General features: G+C 38.5%; 1 protein-coding gene across 1 annotated transcript in view; it reads right to left on the reverse strand.

Moving 5' to 3' along the window:
* Nucleotides 1–17,370, reverse strand: part of EPB41L2 (erythrocyte membrane protein band 4.1 like 2) — a 78,875-nt gene that overhangs the window by 23,022 nt on the left and 38,483 nt on the right. The window contains 9 exon segments of the mRNA XM_033143776.1: nucleotides 318–487; nucleotides 1,065–1,237; nucleotides 5,144–5,241; nucleotides 6,382–6,534; nucleotides 8,492–8,579; nucleotides 11,666–11,688; nucleotides 11,690–11,885; nucleotides 12,666–12,741; nucleotides 14,892–14,934. Of these exon segments, the coding sequence (XP_032999667.1) occupies nucleotides 318–487; nucleotides 1,065–1,237; nucleotides 5,144–5,241; nucleotides 6,382–6,534; nucleotides 8,492–8,579; nucleotides 11,666–11,688; nucleotides 11,690–11,885; nucleotides 12,666–12,741; nucleotides 14,892–14,934 (1,020 nt within the window).

Genomic DNA, 17,370 nt, shown 5'->3' on the forward strand with positions numbered 1-17,370 from the left:
AAGATTGCAGGACTTTATCTGCTCTTTCCACAACTAGGAGGTGATGAACACAGTCCCCCTCTTTTTGGTGCCAGGTACACTAATTTATGGAAGATTAACTGCCATCTAGAAAATTTGCTCTTTAGCAGCTTTCACCAGTTTACCCATACAAACTGGTGCCTTAAGACCTGCCCCTATATAGGTGGGTCATCCTGTGCAAAAAAAAACACATCCACAAAATTATTAGCTGAAGTGCAGCTCCACTAATGCAGCAGTTAGTTTAATACATTTCCAAAATCAATTATTTCCACAAAGCTGACAAACATCAGCAATCTTACCTTTCCATCTTCTAATTGTGGCATTTTAGTTATGCCTCCATCCTCATCTCTACCTTCCCCATCCTTTGATTTGAACTGTCCGGAAGCTTCAAAGATCCTATCACCAGCTGGACCCACAGCTGTAGCAGAAAAGTCCTTAAGCAGGCTCGGGTCTGCAATACCCACTGGAGCTACAAAAAAATAGGTTTAGTTAATTCAACTATGTTTGAGAGAAATATTCCACAGCACCTTGCTCTTTATGAGACAAAGTATCGTCTATTTTTTAAGGTTCCGTTGTATTCTGGTTTTAGTCAGAAAATCAACGGAAAAAGAAACTGGGTACATGATATGCCAGTAAATATTTTGCGTGAAAAAACCTTTGGAACATTTTTAAATATAGTGACTAATGGTTGAAGAAAGTGGTTTGTTTGTTTGTTTGTTTGTTTGTTTGTTTGAAATAGAAAGTTGTGAGGTGCTAAAGGTCAGCTATAAAGGTATATTGGCAAATGATAACATCAAACAAATATCACTGGACAATTTTCATACGTTCAGAAATGAGGAGATAAATCAAAAGATCACACATAACATCAATGCTATATTGACAATATTTAGTGTCCACCAGGAGGAGGGGCTCTAAGACAAAGCAACTGTGGTGTTGTAAAAATGAGATACATTCTAATAACTAATAAATTCTAATAAATAATATTTCTCTGAAGAACCTATGTGTGGCACATGTTAGGAGTTTACTAGTTTTGGTTAGACTCTTACCACCATCAAGACTCCTGGAAACACGTTTGCTTGAGGTCCGTTCAAAGTACGGAGCGGGTCTGTCTATGAGAGTGCTAGCCTGCCGTGTCTGTGCTTGAGTACGCCCACTGTAGCGGAACTTGGAACCTAGTGTCAGGAACTTGGCTTTGGCAGGCTGCTCTGGAGATACAAGTCTATAACCCCCAAAAGAAAAAGGAAACAAGTCACCATATTCAAAGGTATTTCAAAACTATAAAAAGATGCATATTCCAAAAGCATGTCAGATACCTGCTCAGGCAGTGTTGCTCTTAGAGCAACGTGGGAGCAGGGCCAAATAAACAGCCTTGCACCTTATATTGCATATGCAAAGTAATCCTTTACTCAGTGTCCACATGCTCAGGCCAAGAATGGCTAGTGGGCCAGAGTCCCTCCACCCCTGTCTAATAAACATGGGGTTAAAACATGGAGGTGGCCTTCAAGAAGTGGTAGCCACAGCCATGCACTCGTCTGAAGTTAACCTTCTTGCAGGCCCACATAGGGCTAGTGGGAACAGCCAATCCCAGTATTTAAAAAAATGTACCAAAGTTGTCCATGATTTTTGACTTTTGTTCCTGTTGAAGAGATTAATTAAGAACACTTTTCTTTTTAAAAAAATGGATTGAAGAGCATGGTTACATGCCACATGCACAGTGGAAAAATGTGAATCATTTTTCATTTACTGACATAGCTCTCCTCTTGCTATAGCAAGAATTTCTGTTTTTAATTCTCTACCCTGCTGAGATAAACTTTTAATCTCTTAATAAGAGAAAAACCTAATTACTTCCTTATTTGGGATATTTTCAAGGATGCTTTAATTTACCAATCTTGGTTATACAAAGAACTTAGAAGTATGGGTACAAACTTCTAAAATAGTCTCCAAATGGCACAGAATATTAAGTATCTCAGACATTTTTAAAAAAATCATCAAGAAGCACTATATAAAAGTAAATTAAAACTTTAATAAAAATCTTCTAGTACAACCCTTACAGACCAGTACTGTTTTAGAATACAAATGAGAGACTGCATGTTTCCCAAGTCACACTACTTCCTGCAAAGGGAGATAACATATAAGAAAGAACATTTGAACCTAGTCTTCTCTTCCTAACAAGCTATCTGAAAAACTGAAATACAAGTTTTGCATAAGATCTACATTATTATTGACACCCTGTTTTCAGATGGCAAGCAAAAGGAAATGGATATGTAATATATAATCATCTCTTTTTACCCTAAAAATACTGTATGCATACAAGCATCCAGCACATTCCCCAAAACAAGAACAAAAAAGTTGGGTGCATACATACTAACCTCATCTAAAGGGTGTGTGTGTGTGTGTGTGTGTGTGTGTGTGTAATAAATACAACCTTTCTAAAAAGACAGCTTTAACTATTAGAACAGGGGTCCCCAAACTAAGGCCTGGGGGCCAGATACGGCCCAATTGCGTTCTAAATCCGGCCTGCAGATGGTCCGGGAATCAGCGTGTTTTACATGAGTAGAATGTGTCCTTTTATTTAAAATGCATCTCTGGGTTATTTGTGGGGCCTGCCTGGTATTTTTACATGAGTAGAATGTGTGCTTTTATTTAAAATGCATCTCTGGGTTATTTGTGGGGCATAGGAATTTGTTCATATTTTTTTTCAAAATATAGTCCGGCCCCCCACAAGGTCTGAGGGACAGTGGACCGGCCTCCTGCTGAAAAAGTTTGCTGACCCCTGTATTAGAATTACACTTGCTGCAACAGTTATATTGCTTGTGTTTATGTGAATAGTCTTTCAAAGTCTTGCTGGCATAGCTTTTTTTCTTGGAACACACAGAAGCCAGATTATTTTTAAATCAGGATGATTTAAATCTGCGGATTTTCTGCATGGTGACCATCAGTAGGAACAGGATTTGATACATGCATTACATTCTCCCTCCTTACCCAAACAGCTATTTCTGATTGGAATAGAATCCAACTAAATTGTATTCTATGAAAATGTCACAGAATAAATCTGTAACTTGAAATGGTCTAAACAGAGGCTGACCGGACAGCAAATAATATTTTTTTCCTGTTTAGAGAGTGTTTTAAAAGTCAGATCATACTGTATTCATTTATTTAGAAGTAAAATGGAAATATATTCCTGAATAAATCTGTTTAGGATTACAGCAAAATCCAGCGAAAGAGTACAAAATCATGCTTCCCACTGCCAGCTATGAAAGGAGAACCACCACCTTGAATGACTGCAGAGCCTCTTCTGCTACAGTCAGTAGTTGGAGGCTTTTGATTCATGACCAAAACATTAATCTAGCCTTTGGAAACCTAAAGAGCATTTCACCAACTTTGGTTGATGCACTAGGTGGACCCCTTCCTGAATAACGAGTAAATCCTATTCTGAGCACATTCACTGAGATTACTAAAATGTGCTGCATCTGGGGCTGCCTTTTAAAATCATCAGATACGTCAGTCCAAAATACTGCAGTGGGATTACTGACTTGTTGCAAAAACAGAATCATATACATGTTTAAAGAACTACACTGGCTTCCAGTCTGTTTCTGGACAGCATTCATGCTGCTGGCATTAACCTAGAAAATCCTAAATGACTTCCAATCAGGGCATCTGAAGAATGGTTTTCACCTGTATTTTCAGCTGTATTTCACCTGGCAGTCTATAGAGAACATAGAATTATAGCCTAATAGTCTTATTATTGGCGGTTGAGTGGATGGCTGCTGCAGAGAGCTTCTTGTTATGACATTCTTAATAGAGAATACTTTTCAAAGATGTGGATTGGCAACTGTGTTGCTTTCCTTCATGGACCATGTAAAAACCTTGTCTATGTGTTTTCTATTCAAGTTGAGTTCTAATACTGCTACTTTTATTGCATCTACTGTATGAGCTTTAAATTATGTTAAAGCTTGCTGTTTTAATTACTCTTTTTAAATCAAGATAAGCAAATCAAACAAATGAAAAGCCAAATTGCCATTATCAGTACAAAATGGCCTTTGTCATAATAGGTATTGCTCCTGGTCCACTTAACTTCCTGAACCTGCATTAAATGCATTATTTATGTTTATTAATGAAGGTGCTTTCATCTTATTATGATATACATGCATAATCTGAGTGATGACACTGTTGCAGCATCATTTTTATTTAAAATTTATATCCTGCCTTTAAATTTTTTCTTTACCAAGTGAACTCAATGAAGTTTACAAAACACTTCCTTATGACTTATTTCCCAACATCCCATCCCACCCCCTTAAGCATCACACTAAGAGGAAATCCATCATTTTTGTTTGCGGGTGAAGAGTTATGCATAACACTGATGGCGTCGTGTACAAACTGTACATATAAAGATGTCATGCAATCAATCTGAATTGCTGTAGTTTCATATTTGCCAGTTTGAACTCTCTGAAAATACTACAGCAGTAACATGCTTCATGATTAAAGAGAACATCATATAATCAGTCAACACCGTTGCAAGAAAACAAATATTCTAAGACAGATGTGAGAAAAAAAATACTCTAAAAGTTGTTGTGTTTTTTAGTAACAGTGGAAAATTTGCAGAGGGGATTCTACTCTGCAAAGATAGTTAGAAATTTGATGGTTCATGTACAGTGGTGCCCCGCTAAACGAATGCCTCGCTAGACGAAAAACTCGCTAGACGAAGGCATTCGTCTAGCGGAAGGCTGCCCCGCTAGACGAAAAAGTCTATGGGGCTGCCTCGCAAGACGAAAAATTTTCGTCTTTTTTTTTCGTTTTGCGGAGCGCGGCTGTCATTGCCGCTCCGCAAGACGAAAAACCCGCTAGACGAAAATTTTCGCAGAACGAATTATTTTCGTCTAGCGGGGCACCACTGTATTAGGATGCAGGATATTACCAGGGCAAAATATAACAGAATGTGGGACTTCCTAAAGTTTGTTTGCTTTTAACAGATTGCAAATTTCATTGAAACAGCGGCAGGAGAAAGGTGTCCTCAACCCACTCTCCACAGGCTGTTTTCAGTCAAAACTGCCCTCTCAAAGCTGCTATTCTCCCCAAGGGATAAAGACATGGTGACCCCATAACTAAGGAACATTTTAAAAATTACCTATAAAATGTATGATGCTCCACACAAACCTTCCATAATTTCTTCGCAGCCCGATGGTTTGGCAGCTTAAACCCAATAGTACTCTCGAACTGTTCCAACTATAAAGATTACACACACCAAAATTAGCACAAATTCTAGAAATCGATGTTGTCTAGTCTTACAATTTAAGAGTACCATTGTTTCAACTACAGCATATCTCCCTTCTCAAGATTAGAAACACTCCGGAGTTTTCATATTTCTAACATAACAGCACTGCTTGAATTGCATACAGTAATAACGACACTTTTTCCCCAAAGAGAGAATGAATACATTCACAAGCAATTCTTTAGGTAGTAGCCATGTTTATTGTAAATGGCATAGTACTTTCCACAACTATTCCAAGAGCCGAAAAAGGCAAGCTCTTTCTAAACTAACACTTGCTTGCTGTGACAGCAGAAATTGTTGCATGTGTGCTCTGGCTATGTCTCCATACATATATAACATACTAGTATCATGATCTATTATAGTAAATTTCCATCAAAAACATGCAATTGTTTTACTTGCAATATTAAATGCTGCTTACATAGGAATTAATACAAAGCATGACACTAGCACAAAGATTTAATTAAAAACCAGAGCAAATGAATGAACAGCAAGACTATTACTAATTAAATATCAGACTAGATAGTTAGTAGGATTGTAATTTCAAGCATTGTCCAGAGTTTCTCAGTTTTGTACATAGTTCAAGCAGGCTCAAAACTACCATGCTATTTTTAAAACTAAATGTTTACACATTTCTCAATGTTAGTTCCAAACGGAACTAACATTTGTTTTTTAAATCAGTAGCAGTTAACTCTCAGAAGCTGAACTGCATGTTGTGGGAAAAACCTACTCAAATGGTAGAGTGTTCTTAAACCACATCATGAGCTTCCCTAAATATAATTCAAACCACTCCAGTGCAACCAAATCACATAAACTAAGAGCGACATAATTGCAGATGTGAGAACATGGCAATCTTCCATTACAATAAGGAAATTTACATGGCAGGAGTGTGTCCAATCATCAGAAAGCACACTGTGTACATACTGAAACCTTAATTATCTATGCTATCAGAGATGAAATTGTATTTGCTAAAAAAAACTATACCAAATGGACATATTCACAATGCAAATCGCTGCAAGATTGGACCTATTTTCAAAGAACTTCTGAGCTGAATGTTATAACAACAGAGTGGCAAATTATGCCAGTCAAATGCTTACCTCAGTTGGTCGTACTTTAATATAGAAATTACTGCGTTTGTAAGAAATCTTCAGTATTTTGGGCCAGGCAAAACGATTGATTCGGAGTCTGTCCTTGTAAATGAGAAGCCCATTGGCACATACCCCTAGCATGATGTCAACACCCTCAGAATCCTATCAAGACAATTGTAAAAGCAATTTCTATTGGAATATGGAAAGAAGACAAAAGAGCAGGAAGGTATGCTAAGCTTATCCAAATAACACTTGGAAAATCAAGGAGCACTGTACCATAGGCAGAAAAAAGGTTTAAGTAAAGGCTTAAGAAATAGAAGTTTAGAAACCAGAAAAAGTATAATATTGAACATAAAGTATAATACATATTGTGGTTATGGGCTGAAAAATATCTTATTCTGGAAAGACAGAGATAAATAACAAGATTTTATGAGAGGCTGGATACAAGAGCGTAATAAAATCAGGTTTATCAAAGACTATTATTATTATTATTATTATTATTATTATTATTATTATATTTAAATACTGCCTTTAATCCAAAAGTCACAGGGCAGTTCACAACGAAAACAAGAAGAAAAATAAGGAGAAGGTTACAGTGGTACTTCGGATTACAAACGCTTCAAGTTACAAACTCCGCTAACCCGGAAGTAGTACTTCAAGTAAGAACTTTGCCTCAGGATGAGAATGGAAATCGTGTGGTGGCGGTGTGGCAGCAGCGGGAGGCCCCATTAGCGAAAGCACACCTCATGTTAAGAACCGTTTCGGGTTAAGAATGGACCTCCGGAACGAATAAAGTTCGTAACCTGAGGTACCACTGTATAAAGAAAAAGAATGACCCTTGACAGAGCCCTTAAGACCAATGGAGTAGCAAGAGACAAAATGTAACCTTTTAAAGCAGGCTTCCTCAACCTCGGCCCTCCAGATGTTTTGAGACTACAGTTCCCATCATCCCCTGACCACTGGTCCTGCTAGCTAGGGATCATGGATTTGTAGGCCAAAAAACATCTGGAGGGCCAAGGTTGAGGAAGCCTGTTAAAGAGTCAGCAGGAAGTGATGAGAGATTGAAGCTAAGAAAAAAACAGCGATAGAAAAATCTAAACTTTCTAAAGAATAAATCAGTGGTTTTCAACCAGTGTGCCATGGCACCATGGGGTGCCTTGAATGATGGACTGGGGTGCTGTGAGCAATACTGGCCTCTGTCCCTCCCTCCTCTGATGCCTTATCCCGCCTCTGCCTCCCAAAGGCTTGCATAGCTGTTTGTTGCAGCAGCCCTGGCTACAAGCTTCTTAGGCGAATGGTGCCTCTGGGGCTTGCCAGGGGGTGCTTCCCAGGCCCCTGTGCAGCAGTGTGAGGTGGCATCTTTCTTTGGGGCGGGGGAGGGGGGCAGCTCAAAGACCAGGGGTAGCAACAGTAGCTGCCTAGAGGCTTCATCTCAAGTGCATTATTATGGGCACTGTATGATTCACAGAAGGGAAGAGAGGAGGTGTAGAGATTAGGTTATGCAGACAACACAGAAATGACCAGGAGAAAGGAGCAGGCAAAAGTAAAACTGCAGTCTGAAAACTACAGCATGTTGCAGAGGTATGTGCATATGTATGGCAGAAAAAGAAGAGAGGATGCACAGAGACCAGGGGAGGGAAGAGAGTGATTGAGATGGGGAGTGAAAAAGGAAAGAGAGATATAAACTGTCAGGAGTTTAAGCCCTATTTTCTAAAATACAAGCTGGGAAAAAGTCTGTATGGAGCATCTGTTTACTTAAGAGGATTTTTAAAAAGAAAAAAAGAAAAGGGAAAGGCTTATTTTTAAAATGCAATGCAATTGGTTCAAGGCAAATGATGATTTTGTACAACAGAAAGAAAATGAATGGTTGAATATGGTACATGCTTGCATGTAGATGTATGAAAGGGTGTGAATAGGTGGAGTATGTGTGGATAGCTGGGTATAAATGGGATGTGTATGCTGCTTTGGCCCTGCACAATTTTGGCTATGGTCCCACCAACTGATGGCATGTGGCCTCAGAAAGTTATTCAACCTGAATGCCGCATTCCCTTGTGGATAAGTTTCCACACCCCTCTGTTCTAAATGAAATAATGTCATCTATAGAAATGCTGGCCGATACCTTAGCATGATGTAAATCCACTCCATACATGGAAAGCCTCTTGGCATTTTCTAAGAATTGGGAATCTGCCTGTGCTGGAGTCAAGCCTCTGGAATGATTGATAGAAGAAAATTAATAGCAAAAATGAGTATCAAGACAACATAAGCCTTCCTGCATCAAATCCATGTCCCTCTAGCACAAAAGCCTGTTTCTAGCAGTAGCCACAGAGATGCCTTTTGAGGGTTTAACTGTGATTGGTGATTCCATTTATCCCAAGCATCTGGCCCTCAACAACATAGTGTTTCAACTACACATTCAATCCTAGCAGTCACTGACCCTCACATCTATAGAAAAGCACTGAAACTAAATGACAGGATACTAATTAAATGGCATGGCAGATATTATTTAAACACCACACCGCACCAAGTCTCTCATAAACATTTTGGTTAAAAACCAATGGCAGAAGCTCAACTATGCAAGCCAAGGTCTTAGCGCAGGGGTCCTCAACTAAGGCCCGGGGGCCGGATGCGGCCCAATCGCCTTCTCAATCCGGCCTGCAGACAGTCCGGGAATCAGTGTGTTTTTACATGAGTAGAATGTGTCCTTTCTTTAAAATGCATCTCTGGGTTATTTGTGGGGCATAGGATTTCCCCAAAAAATATAGTCCGGCCCCCCACAGGGTCTGAGGGACAGTGGACCGGTCCCCTGCTGACCCCGTCTTAGCAAGTCTGCCAAGTCTCCAAGTAAGTTAAGGAGGCAACAGACCCTGAATCTTCAAACTGTACTCTCTCATGTTTGGGTAAGTAATCAGGGAGTTATCCTCACCTGGCATCTATCTCCTACAGAAAAGGCTGCAAAGGTGTAACAATACATGGTATAGAAAAAGAAATTTGCTTTGTTGGAGATTGATTTTAGAACCATTTTTAGGGGGGGAACCAGGGATTTTCTTAACACAGGTGTCCTGTTCTGGGGAGAATGGGGGGCATTTGGGAATCTTTGGGTTTCCCCCTCCCACCAGTATGTGATAGCAGCTCCATACTCTTTGGCCAAAACCATCTGTAGCTGCTGTTGGAACTACCTGCAAGGTACTGGTGGAGTGGTTGGGGCCAACAAAATTTAGATCAGCATTTCTCAACCTTGAATCCCTAGACAACAACTCCCATCATTCTTATCTAGCACAGCTAGTAGTCAGAGATGATGGGAATTGTTGTTCATTAATATCTGGGACCCAAGGTCGGGAAAAGCTGGTCTGGGCCAATGCAGTTCCTTCAACATACACTTCAAGCCTGAGCACTAGTCGCCCCACAACGCTCCTACCCACACTTCAGCAGAGCCCTTCACAGACCCCATCTTCTACTAATGGAAGGTGTAAACCTGAACACTCATCCTCTTTACCAGGAACCCCCTAAAAGCAGGAAGAGATTTTTTTATTTGGCTTAGAATGAACCTTATTGAGAGATTTGTCAAGCCTCCTTTCCAACATGAACTTTACAGAACAAAGGGGCAACTTCTGCACACATGCATATGTCACTGCTTGCAGGAGCGTTACACAATAAAGAAGAAAACAAATAAGAAATTCTTTGAAGAACAGAGTATCAGGAAATTCGATCTAACTTGTTGCTATTGCAGTGATATTGTTGCCTCTGTCAACAAAGAAATCTAGGTCATAAGCATTTGCTTGTGACATTCTTAAATGTTAAGCATACAGTAGGAAACTCTTGCCCCGACTGTCACAAATTTGCTGTTACTCTCCTTTAGAACAAGGTATATTACCCATAAACGCTAAGGCTGGAACACAATATCTGATATTTTTTATATTGCAATTTTAATGTTGTGAAGCACCCCGAGATCTACGGACATAGGACAGTTTAATAATTCTGGCTACAACTGTTACACAGTAGTTCACTGTTACCTAAAACAGTAACATTTTGCCCAATCATGGCTTTCTCTATCTAGCAGTGCAAATGGTCAACTGAACAGATTTAAGTTTCCTTGCTGAGATTATGGATCATATTGAAACGTATCTGTTTATGTTCTAATCACCATGGGTTTGTGGGTGGGGAGAGGAAAAAACAACTTGAATGCAAGTAAATCAGAGTGGGGAAGTCCTTTTAAAACACATACATACAAGGTTCCTATTACTTGCAAAATGTATGAGTCTGACTATTTATATTTTGTAGATTCCGTCTGTGAAACCTTCCACTTCCCTCATGTGATACAAAATGTTCAGTTCCTCACAAAGCTAACTACATGAAGTACCCAATGATTTCAGCAAAACACACACTTTGCTGGGGGCACAGTCAAGTCAAATTACGTGTTTTAGTCCTACTAATTTCAATGACAATCATTGGTCAGAACATAAATTGCTTGATTTTGGCTGGATGGTGCCCAGTGTTCAACAACGCAACTTTAAAAAAATGGATGACAAGAGTAAGCCTGTGCTGTTGCCACTGAGTACAGTGGGGTGGGGGGAGAGGATAAAGAAGTTATCCCCTGTCACAATAGTATTATACCACATACTAGCAGTAATAAAATGGAGAGTTAATGATAGAAGTTGCTTGCTCATGAATGGGGCTGCACACTTAATTGGCGCAGCTCTAGCTAGTACTGTAATCTCACAAAACATTTTTGCTGGATTGGAAAAATAATAAAAGTAATTTATGAGTGAAAAAATCTTATGGTGTTTTTCTCTAGATGATTAAGCCTACACTGAAAACAATCTAGTTCTCCCCCATTACATCATTCTTGTACACAATCTGTGGGACAAATTGAGGATTTATTGGTTCGAAAAATGTTACCATACTATTCAAATATACTTGGATATTACTCCAGAACAAAGGAAAAAGAAAAAGAAAGTAGCTCAGATATGAAGCGCAGAAGTCATAACTGCAAAAGTTCATGGTGAGGACAGATGATCATCAACTGTGGTTTCAACTTACAAATGTAATTTCAATCTGATTTTGTCCATCAGAAGAGTTTGTTACTGTTTTTACTGGCTAAGTCAATGGACACACCTTTGGCTGATTTTCCAAATCTTTAAGAACAAAAAACTCTTAAGCTTGAGCTTGCTTATGATATTCCAAATTAAACTCATAAATAAATACAGGCATTCTAAGTATTAGGATTCTGCATGAAATCCAATACTACCCACTACTAGGAAAGGGAACAGAACTCAAAGGTTCAGAAATGACCCACCTGTGTGTTTTGTGCAACTCTACTTACTTTTTCCTCCATCTCTTTTGTCTGGTTAGGTGCAAACTGAAATTCCCCTATGTAATCACTGTTGTGTTCCTCTGGATCATAGTCACCTAGTTCTGCTTGTAGAGTATATGAACCAAGGAGAGCATGAGTCACAAACGAACATGGTAGGCGGCCAGAAGCAATATCCTGACGAAGCTGCAAACATAGGAAGTACCTGAACAAAGAAAATGGCATCAGACAAATATTTCTTAATTTTATTGACATGTTAAGAAAACTAAAAAGATACATATCTTATTAAAGCAAGTGTTGTTGTTTTTTTAAAATGCCATAAATATACCTTTTAAAAGACATGGAAAATTTCAAGTGCAACCGGTTCTTCATATATATCCACCAATAAATGTATGTATGTAAATTGATATCCATTTCACACACTTGTGAAATCCTAGCACCAATATTGTGATTTCTAGTAAAAATGGATTATAGCTAAAATTCACTGTAAAGATATTTTGGTTCACAATCAAAACATCCTTACTGAAACTTTATTTCATATAGGAATTGGCTTACATCCAATTACTAGGGTGTCTGAATATTTCTTATTGATTCACTGCTAATTTGTTTCCCGTCTCATTGTCCCATATACCCTATAGCCCTCTCTCTACAACAGAAAGCTTCAGGTTATGCCAGTCCCTGCTCCCCAAAATTCATCTAAGAGAATCTATAAGCAATATACATTTTCACTTGTTATTTTAACTTTTGCACTATCAGAGATCCAAGAGAAATATTTTCAGAATCTGGATTCAGATAAGTTGCTAGCAGCAAGCAGATGCAAGATGTCTCCAGACATTACCGAGCTATGAGCCAGAAACTATTTGTTGGGTTTTCTGTCTTGGCCACATTCTCCTAGAGACTTACAGACTTAAAGCTCTACATAGTGTTCCAAGGAAATATTAAAAACACAGGATTCAAAGTCAGGTAGTAATGCTTCATGGCATACCTGGTGATGTCTTCTGTTAACTGTGAGGGATCCGGTGGATAAAACTTCACATTAAACGTAAATAGCCAGGGCAAATCTAAATTGGGAAATTCCAAAAAGCCGGGAAATGTATTGGTGGGAGGATAAGAAGACAAGAGCACATTCACTGACGTCTACTACATATACATTTGGGAATAGTGTACACTAAAACTAGACCATTATATTTTCAAAGCACTTTTACAAGTTGAACATATTTTACATATTCTTCAGTTCTCTTGCAAAGCTACTACTGTAACTCCTTGGGATCTTAACCGTTTCTATTTTGTCCCTTGTGCTATTTAACATCTACATGAAACCACTGAGCAGAGTCAAGTCATCCAAAGATTTGAGGTAAGAAACCAGTTGGCCCTCCAGAAGATGTTGGACTACACTTTTGATATATGCATTCATGTAAACAGATAAGAGTGAATTTCAAAGGGTAACTGCATTTTGGAAGTGAGAATTAGGTAGGCTCACATCAAAATGTGAACCAAATTGAATTACTCTCCCATCCCTAAGCACAACTAAACCACTGCATTCAGCACAAAGGGCAAGGGAGCAGGCAGTTGATATTAGGAACAGAACTCAGTGTCCTGGGAAATGTCAGCTCATTCTCTTCATTGCCCATTGGCTAGTGGCCTGACACTTTCTGCCCCTTTCATGATAAACAAGAATATATACACAACAAGTATATGCAAATTTGTACAACTACAGAATTTGGCTATTATGCTGACATAGAAGCTTGATTTAAAAAGAAAAAAAGAAATGCATATCATGTTTATAAGTACATGCATCTATTTTAAGAAATATGAGATTGAATCAATGTACATAGAAACTTACCATTATAATTAGTAGTATTGAATTAAGTTCACTGTCTATATTTTAAAACTGAAACTGCTAGTCCTACTTTGGTTTTTTAAATTATCAATTGAAACTATAAATAAGGTTGACTGTTTCTTCATTTAATACTAAGTTGCAGTGCAATCCTAGGCATGTTAACTCAAAGTAAATTTCAGATTTCTTGTAAAGAGAGATAATGTGTATGTAACCCTGAACATTTAAATAGTTGAAACATTTGATGAGCTATTGCAAGTGTACTATTGTCAAGTAGGGAGAAAATAATCAACTAGATTTCTTGTACGACTGCAAAAATAAGTTTAGTTTTAGTTATGATCTGGAATCCAGCATTGTAGGCTGCACAGTAACCTTTATAGGCATTCTTCATTCTATTCATGAATCTGTGTATGTATAGGCTGCAAATCTGACCTTTCACGACTGTAGGTTGCATGCCAAATGAATAATTGTTTAGTGTAAAGTGCAAATCTCTGCAATGTTGTAAATCTCTGATTCAAACATTACCTTGTTTTTTGAAGGAAACATTCTGGCTATCATGAACACAAGTCACCAATAAATTAAGGGTGCCTTATTTTCAGATGCTAACTTAATGCTACTGAATAGAAATCATAGAATTATAAAATTGTATGGTACTGATATTTGTGGTACCATACTGAAGCGGGTGGCGCTGTGGTCTAAACCACAGAGCCTAGGGCTTGCTGATCAGAAGGTTGGCGGTTCGAATCCCCGTGATGGGGTGAGCTCCCGTTGTTCGGTCCCAGCTCCTGCCCACCTAGCAGTTCAAAAGCACATCAAGTGCAAGTAGATAAATAGGTACGGCTCTGGCGGGAAGGTAAATGGCATTTCCATACACTGCTCTGGTTTGCCAGAAGCGGCTTAGTCATGCTGGCCACATGACCCGGAAGCTGTCTGCGGACAAACGGCGGCCCCCTCAGCCTATAGAGCGAGATGAGCGCCGCAACCTCAGAGTCATCCGCGACTGGACCTAACAGTCAGGGGTCCCTTTACCTTTACTGAAGCAAAGGACTTCACAAAACTTCACAAATAAAGGCTTGACACATCTCGCGTTGCATGTCATGAGTCTATCTCATATATTAGTTTCAACTTTTAAGTTGAATTACTGAAATAAATGAACTTTTCCACAATATTCTATATTCTGTATATACAAAGTCTTAGACACTAAAGAGATAGTGCTGCCTGCAGGTGACAGGTCTCCATCCCTCTTGGACTTCAGTCTGATGCAGACAAATGCGCTGCAATCAGTTTCTGAAAGACTAACTAAACAAAACTCAAGAACTAACAGAAATGTACTGCTCAGTTGTGAAATAATTTTAAAACCTGCTTAATACTTACTGCGAATTTGCCTCTTTATTTCCTTTGAAGGATCAAGCCAATTCTTTAAAAAAAGGGGGGAAAGGAATAATAAGGAATTGCACAAGATTGATGCAGTTGGAAGAAAACCACGGGATACTTAGGACACATTTTATATACAGCTCTGTGAAGTTATTGCTATTCTTTCAAAATCAGTCTGCAGTTTCTTGGAGAGCAAGTCTACTTCAGATATCAAGCTACAGTGGTTTTCTTCCTTCTTTTTGCATATATTTGCATCTGACAGGAAGACAACAACTTTAGTAAAAATAGATAATAATAACAATAATATAATAAATGCTTTTGAAAAACTATCCTGGGCCATCTATCTCATTCAGCTGCATTTAAAGAAAGCAAAGATCAGTATGGTTTGAAATATCCCTCACTATATATTTGCCTACCACTCAAGAAGAGGCTACTGGATACGCAAAATACCTTTGTCTTATTCCACACACAAGACAGACTGTCTCTTCAATGTACAGCAGTTGTAAATGATACAAAAATGCAATAAAAAGTAATCTAATCAGAAAGCTGAACATATTCTACATCTTATCCTTAGTGTGATTTTGTTCACAAAATCTATGGTCTGATGTTTCAAAATAGAGAGCACTAAACTGTCTACAAGGATATGTAAGGTCCTTCCCCACAAATATTTAGATGCTTTAATGTTGGAATCAGAGAAGCACTACTTGCCATAATTCATAATGAAATCAGAGTAGAATGGTGCAAATAAATCACTTGTGCATTTATGATAACATGTAAACTTTTCAACAAAATATTTTTGTGCTGTCTGTAAATATTATGAAGTTCTCAAAATCGTGTAGACTTATGCTACAGTTAACTACCTAGATCTCCTTTCCAAAGTACCTTGGAGCTTCATTAGGGAGCACATCTAATTCTCTGCTGAGAAGAAAGAGCCTGGCATTCAGTTTCTACATTCTGCAACTGCAATCTAGTGCAACAGCTGGCTCATAAATGGGTGGCTATGATGAGTGTACAAGAATAAGAAAACACACATCATTCAGCATTTAGCATTTACAGAGCTGTAGGTCAGAGATTTTTGTGGCATTTTAATCTGACGAGGCAATGGCCACAGTAGGAAAAAATGAATTAGGTTACGTGGGTGCCAAGATGAGAACTATTCCATCTTAAGCTTTTTAAATTTGAGGGACAGCAGAGGTAGTACTAGCAAAACTCAGTTGATAAAATCTGTGAGATCCAAGGCTTCAGTAATGTGTATTCCTTATTATAAAATTCAAAAAACAAGATGGCAAGGTAAGGAGAAACAATATAAACAAATATGATTTCTATGTCCACTAATGTCACCATTATAAGCTCTCATTTTATATATTTATCATTTTCTTTGGTGCAGATCACTAATTTCTCAATTTTGACAACATTTTCTCATCTGGTCCAGACGAGAAAGGTAAAATAGCTTTTAAAAAATTGTTGTTGAAAGTCTTGAGCGTAATGTCAAAATTAAGTTCAATTCTTGAAATTTTGCCTCAGAGCCTAGCTGCTGATAAACAGCTACGTAAAATATCCCGGAGTTCTCATGCCAACACCCTGGTTAGCAAAATTCTTCTTCATTTGATGTCATATTGTTCTTTCCTATCTTTTGTTTTTGTCTTTCATGTAAATGCAGGCAAGACCTTCCTCAGAAAAAGAGAAAGACTGTCTGTGTCTTGTCAACAGATGATCCTTATCAGTCCCCAATGCAAAAATATTGCTCTGTTTCTCTCCTGAGTAAATAGGAAAACAATAAAGTGGGGGTGATGAATGTTTGAGCTGGAATGCCAAATGCAGAAGTCCTCACAGCTTTAAATCAAGCCTTGCTGCAGTGTTGTAGGCTACCATGGGCAAAACACCAATGGGTGCTGTATTTTGGGTTATCATGATGGCACCATCCCCTTGCTGTTGATGTTTTACGTGGCATTGTATTTTTCCTAGGTTTTGTAACTTTTAGGCATTGTTGAGAAAATAGTTTATAAGCATATTTGTCCACTAGGAACAGAAGAATAAGAAGAAAGAGTGAGCATTGCTTGTGTGCTGAATCTCATGACAGTGTGATTGGCCACAGAGAATCACCTTAACCATGACAGCAAGCCTCAGGCCTGAGTGTTCCCTCATCCCTTTCTCACCTCCTTCACATTCAAGGGGAGATATGATTTGTTGCTAAGTATCTTCTAATCTTCTGCCCTCACATGGAAGGACAAGGAAGAAGAGGAGGACTAAACATGAATCTGAGGTTCCCCACTGCTCATTTCAAAACCTTCAGGAGAATTATCTGAATGAACCTAGGGAATTGAGCCAATGCTACTGGCACTGATATTCTTCCTCAATGTGAAATATGTTACTTGTTAAAAGTTTACCATCACTAGGACCAAACATGCTAGTCATAAGAGCTCCCTGAAGTTTGAGGCTCTGAAGTAGGATGGAAAAGATTGAAAACATTAACAAACGT

The sequence above is a fragment of the Lacerta agilis genome, chromosome 3, assembly GCF_009819535.1.
Source record: "Lacerta agilis isolate rLacAgi1 chromosome 3, rLacAgi1.pri, whole genome shotgun sequence".
In the NCBI taxonomy this organism is placed as follows: Eukaryota; Metazoa; Chordata; class Lepidosauria; order Squamata; family Lacertidae; genus Lacerta; species Lacerta agilis.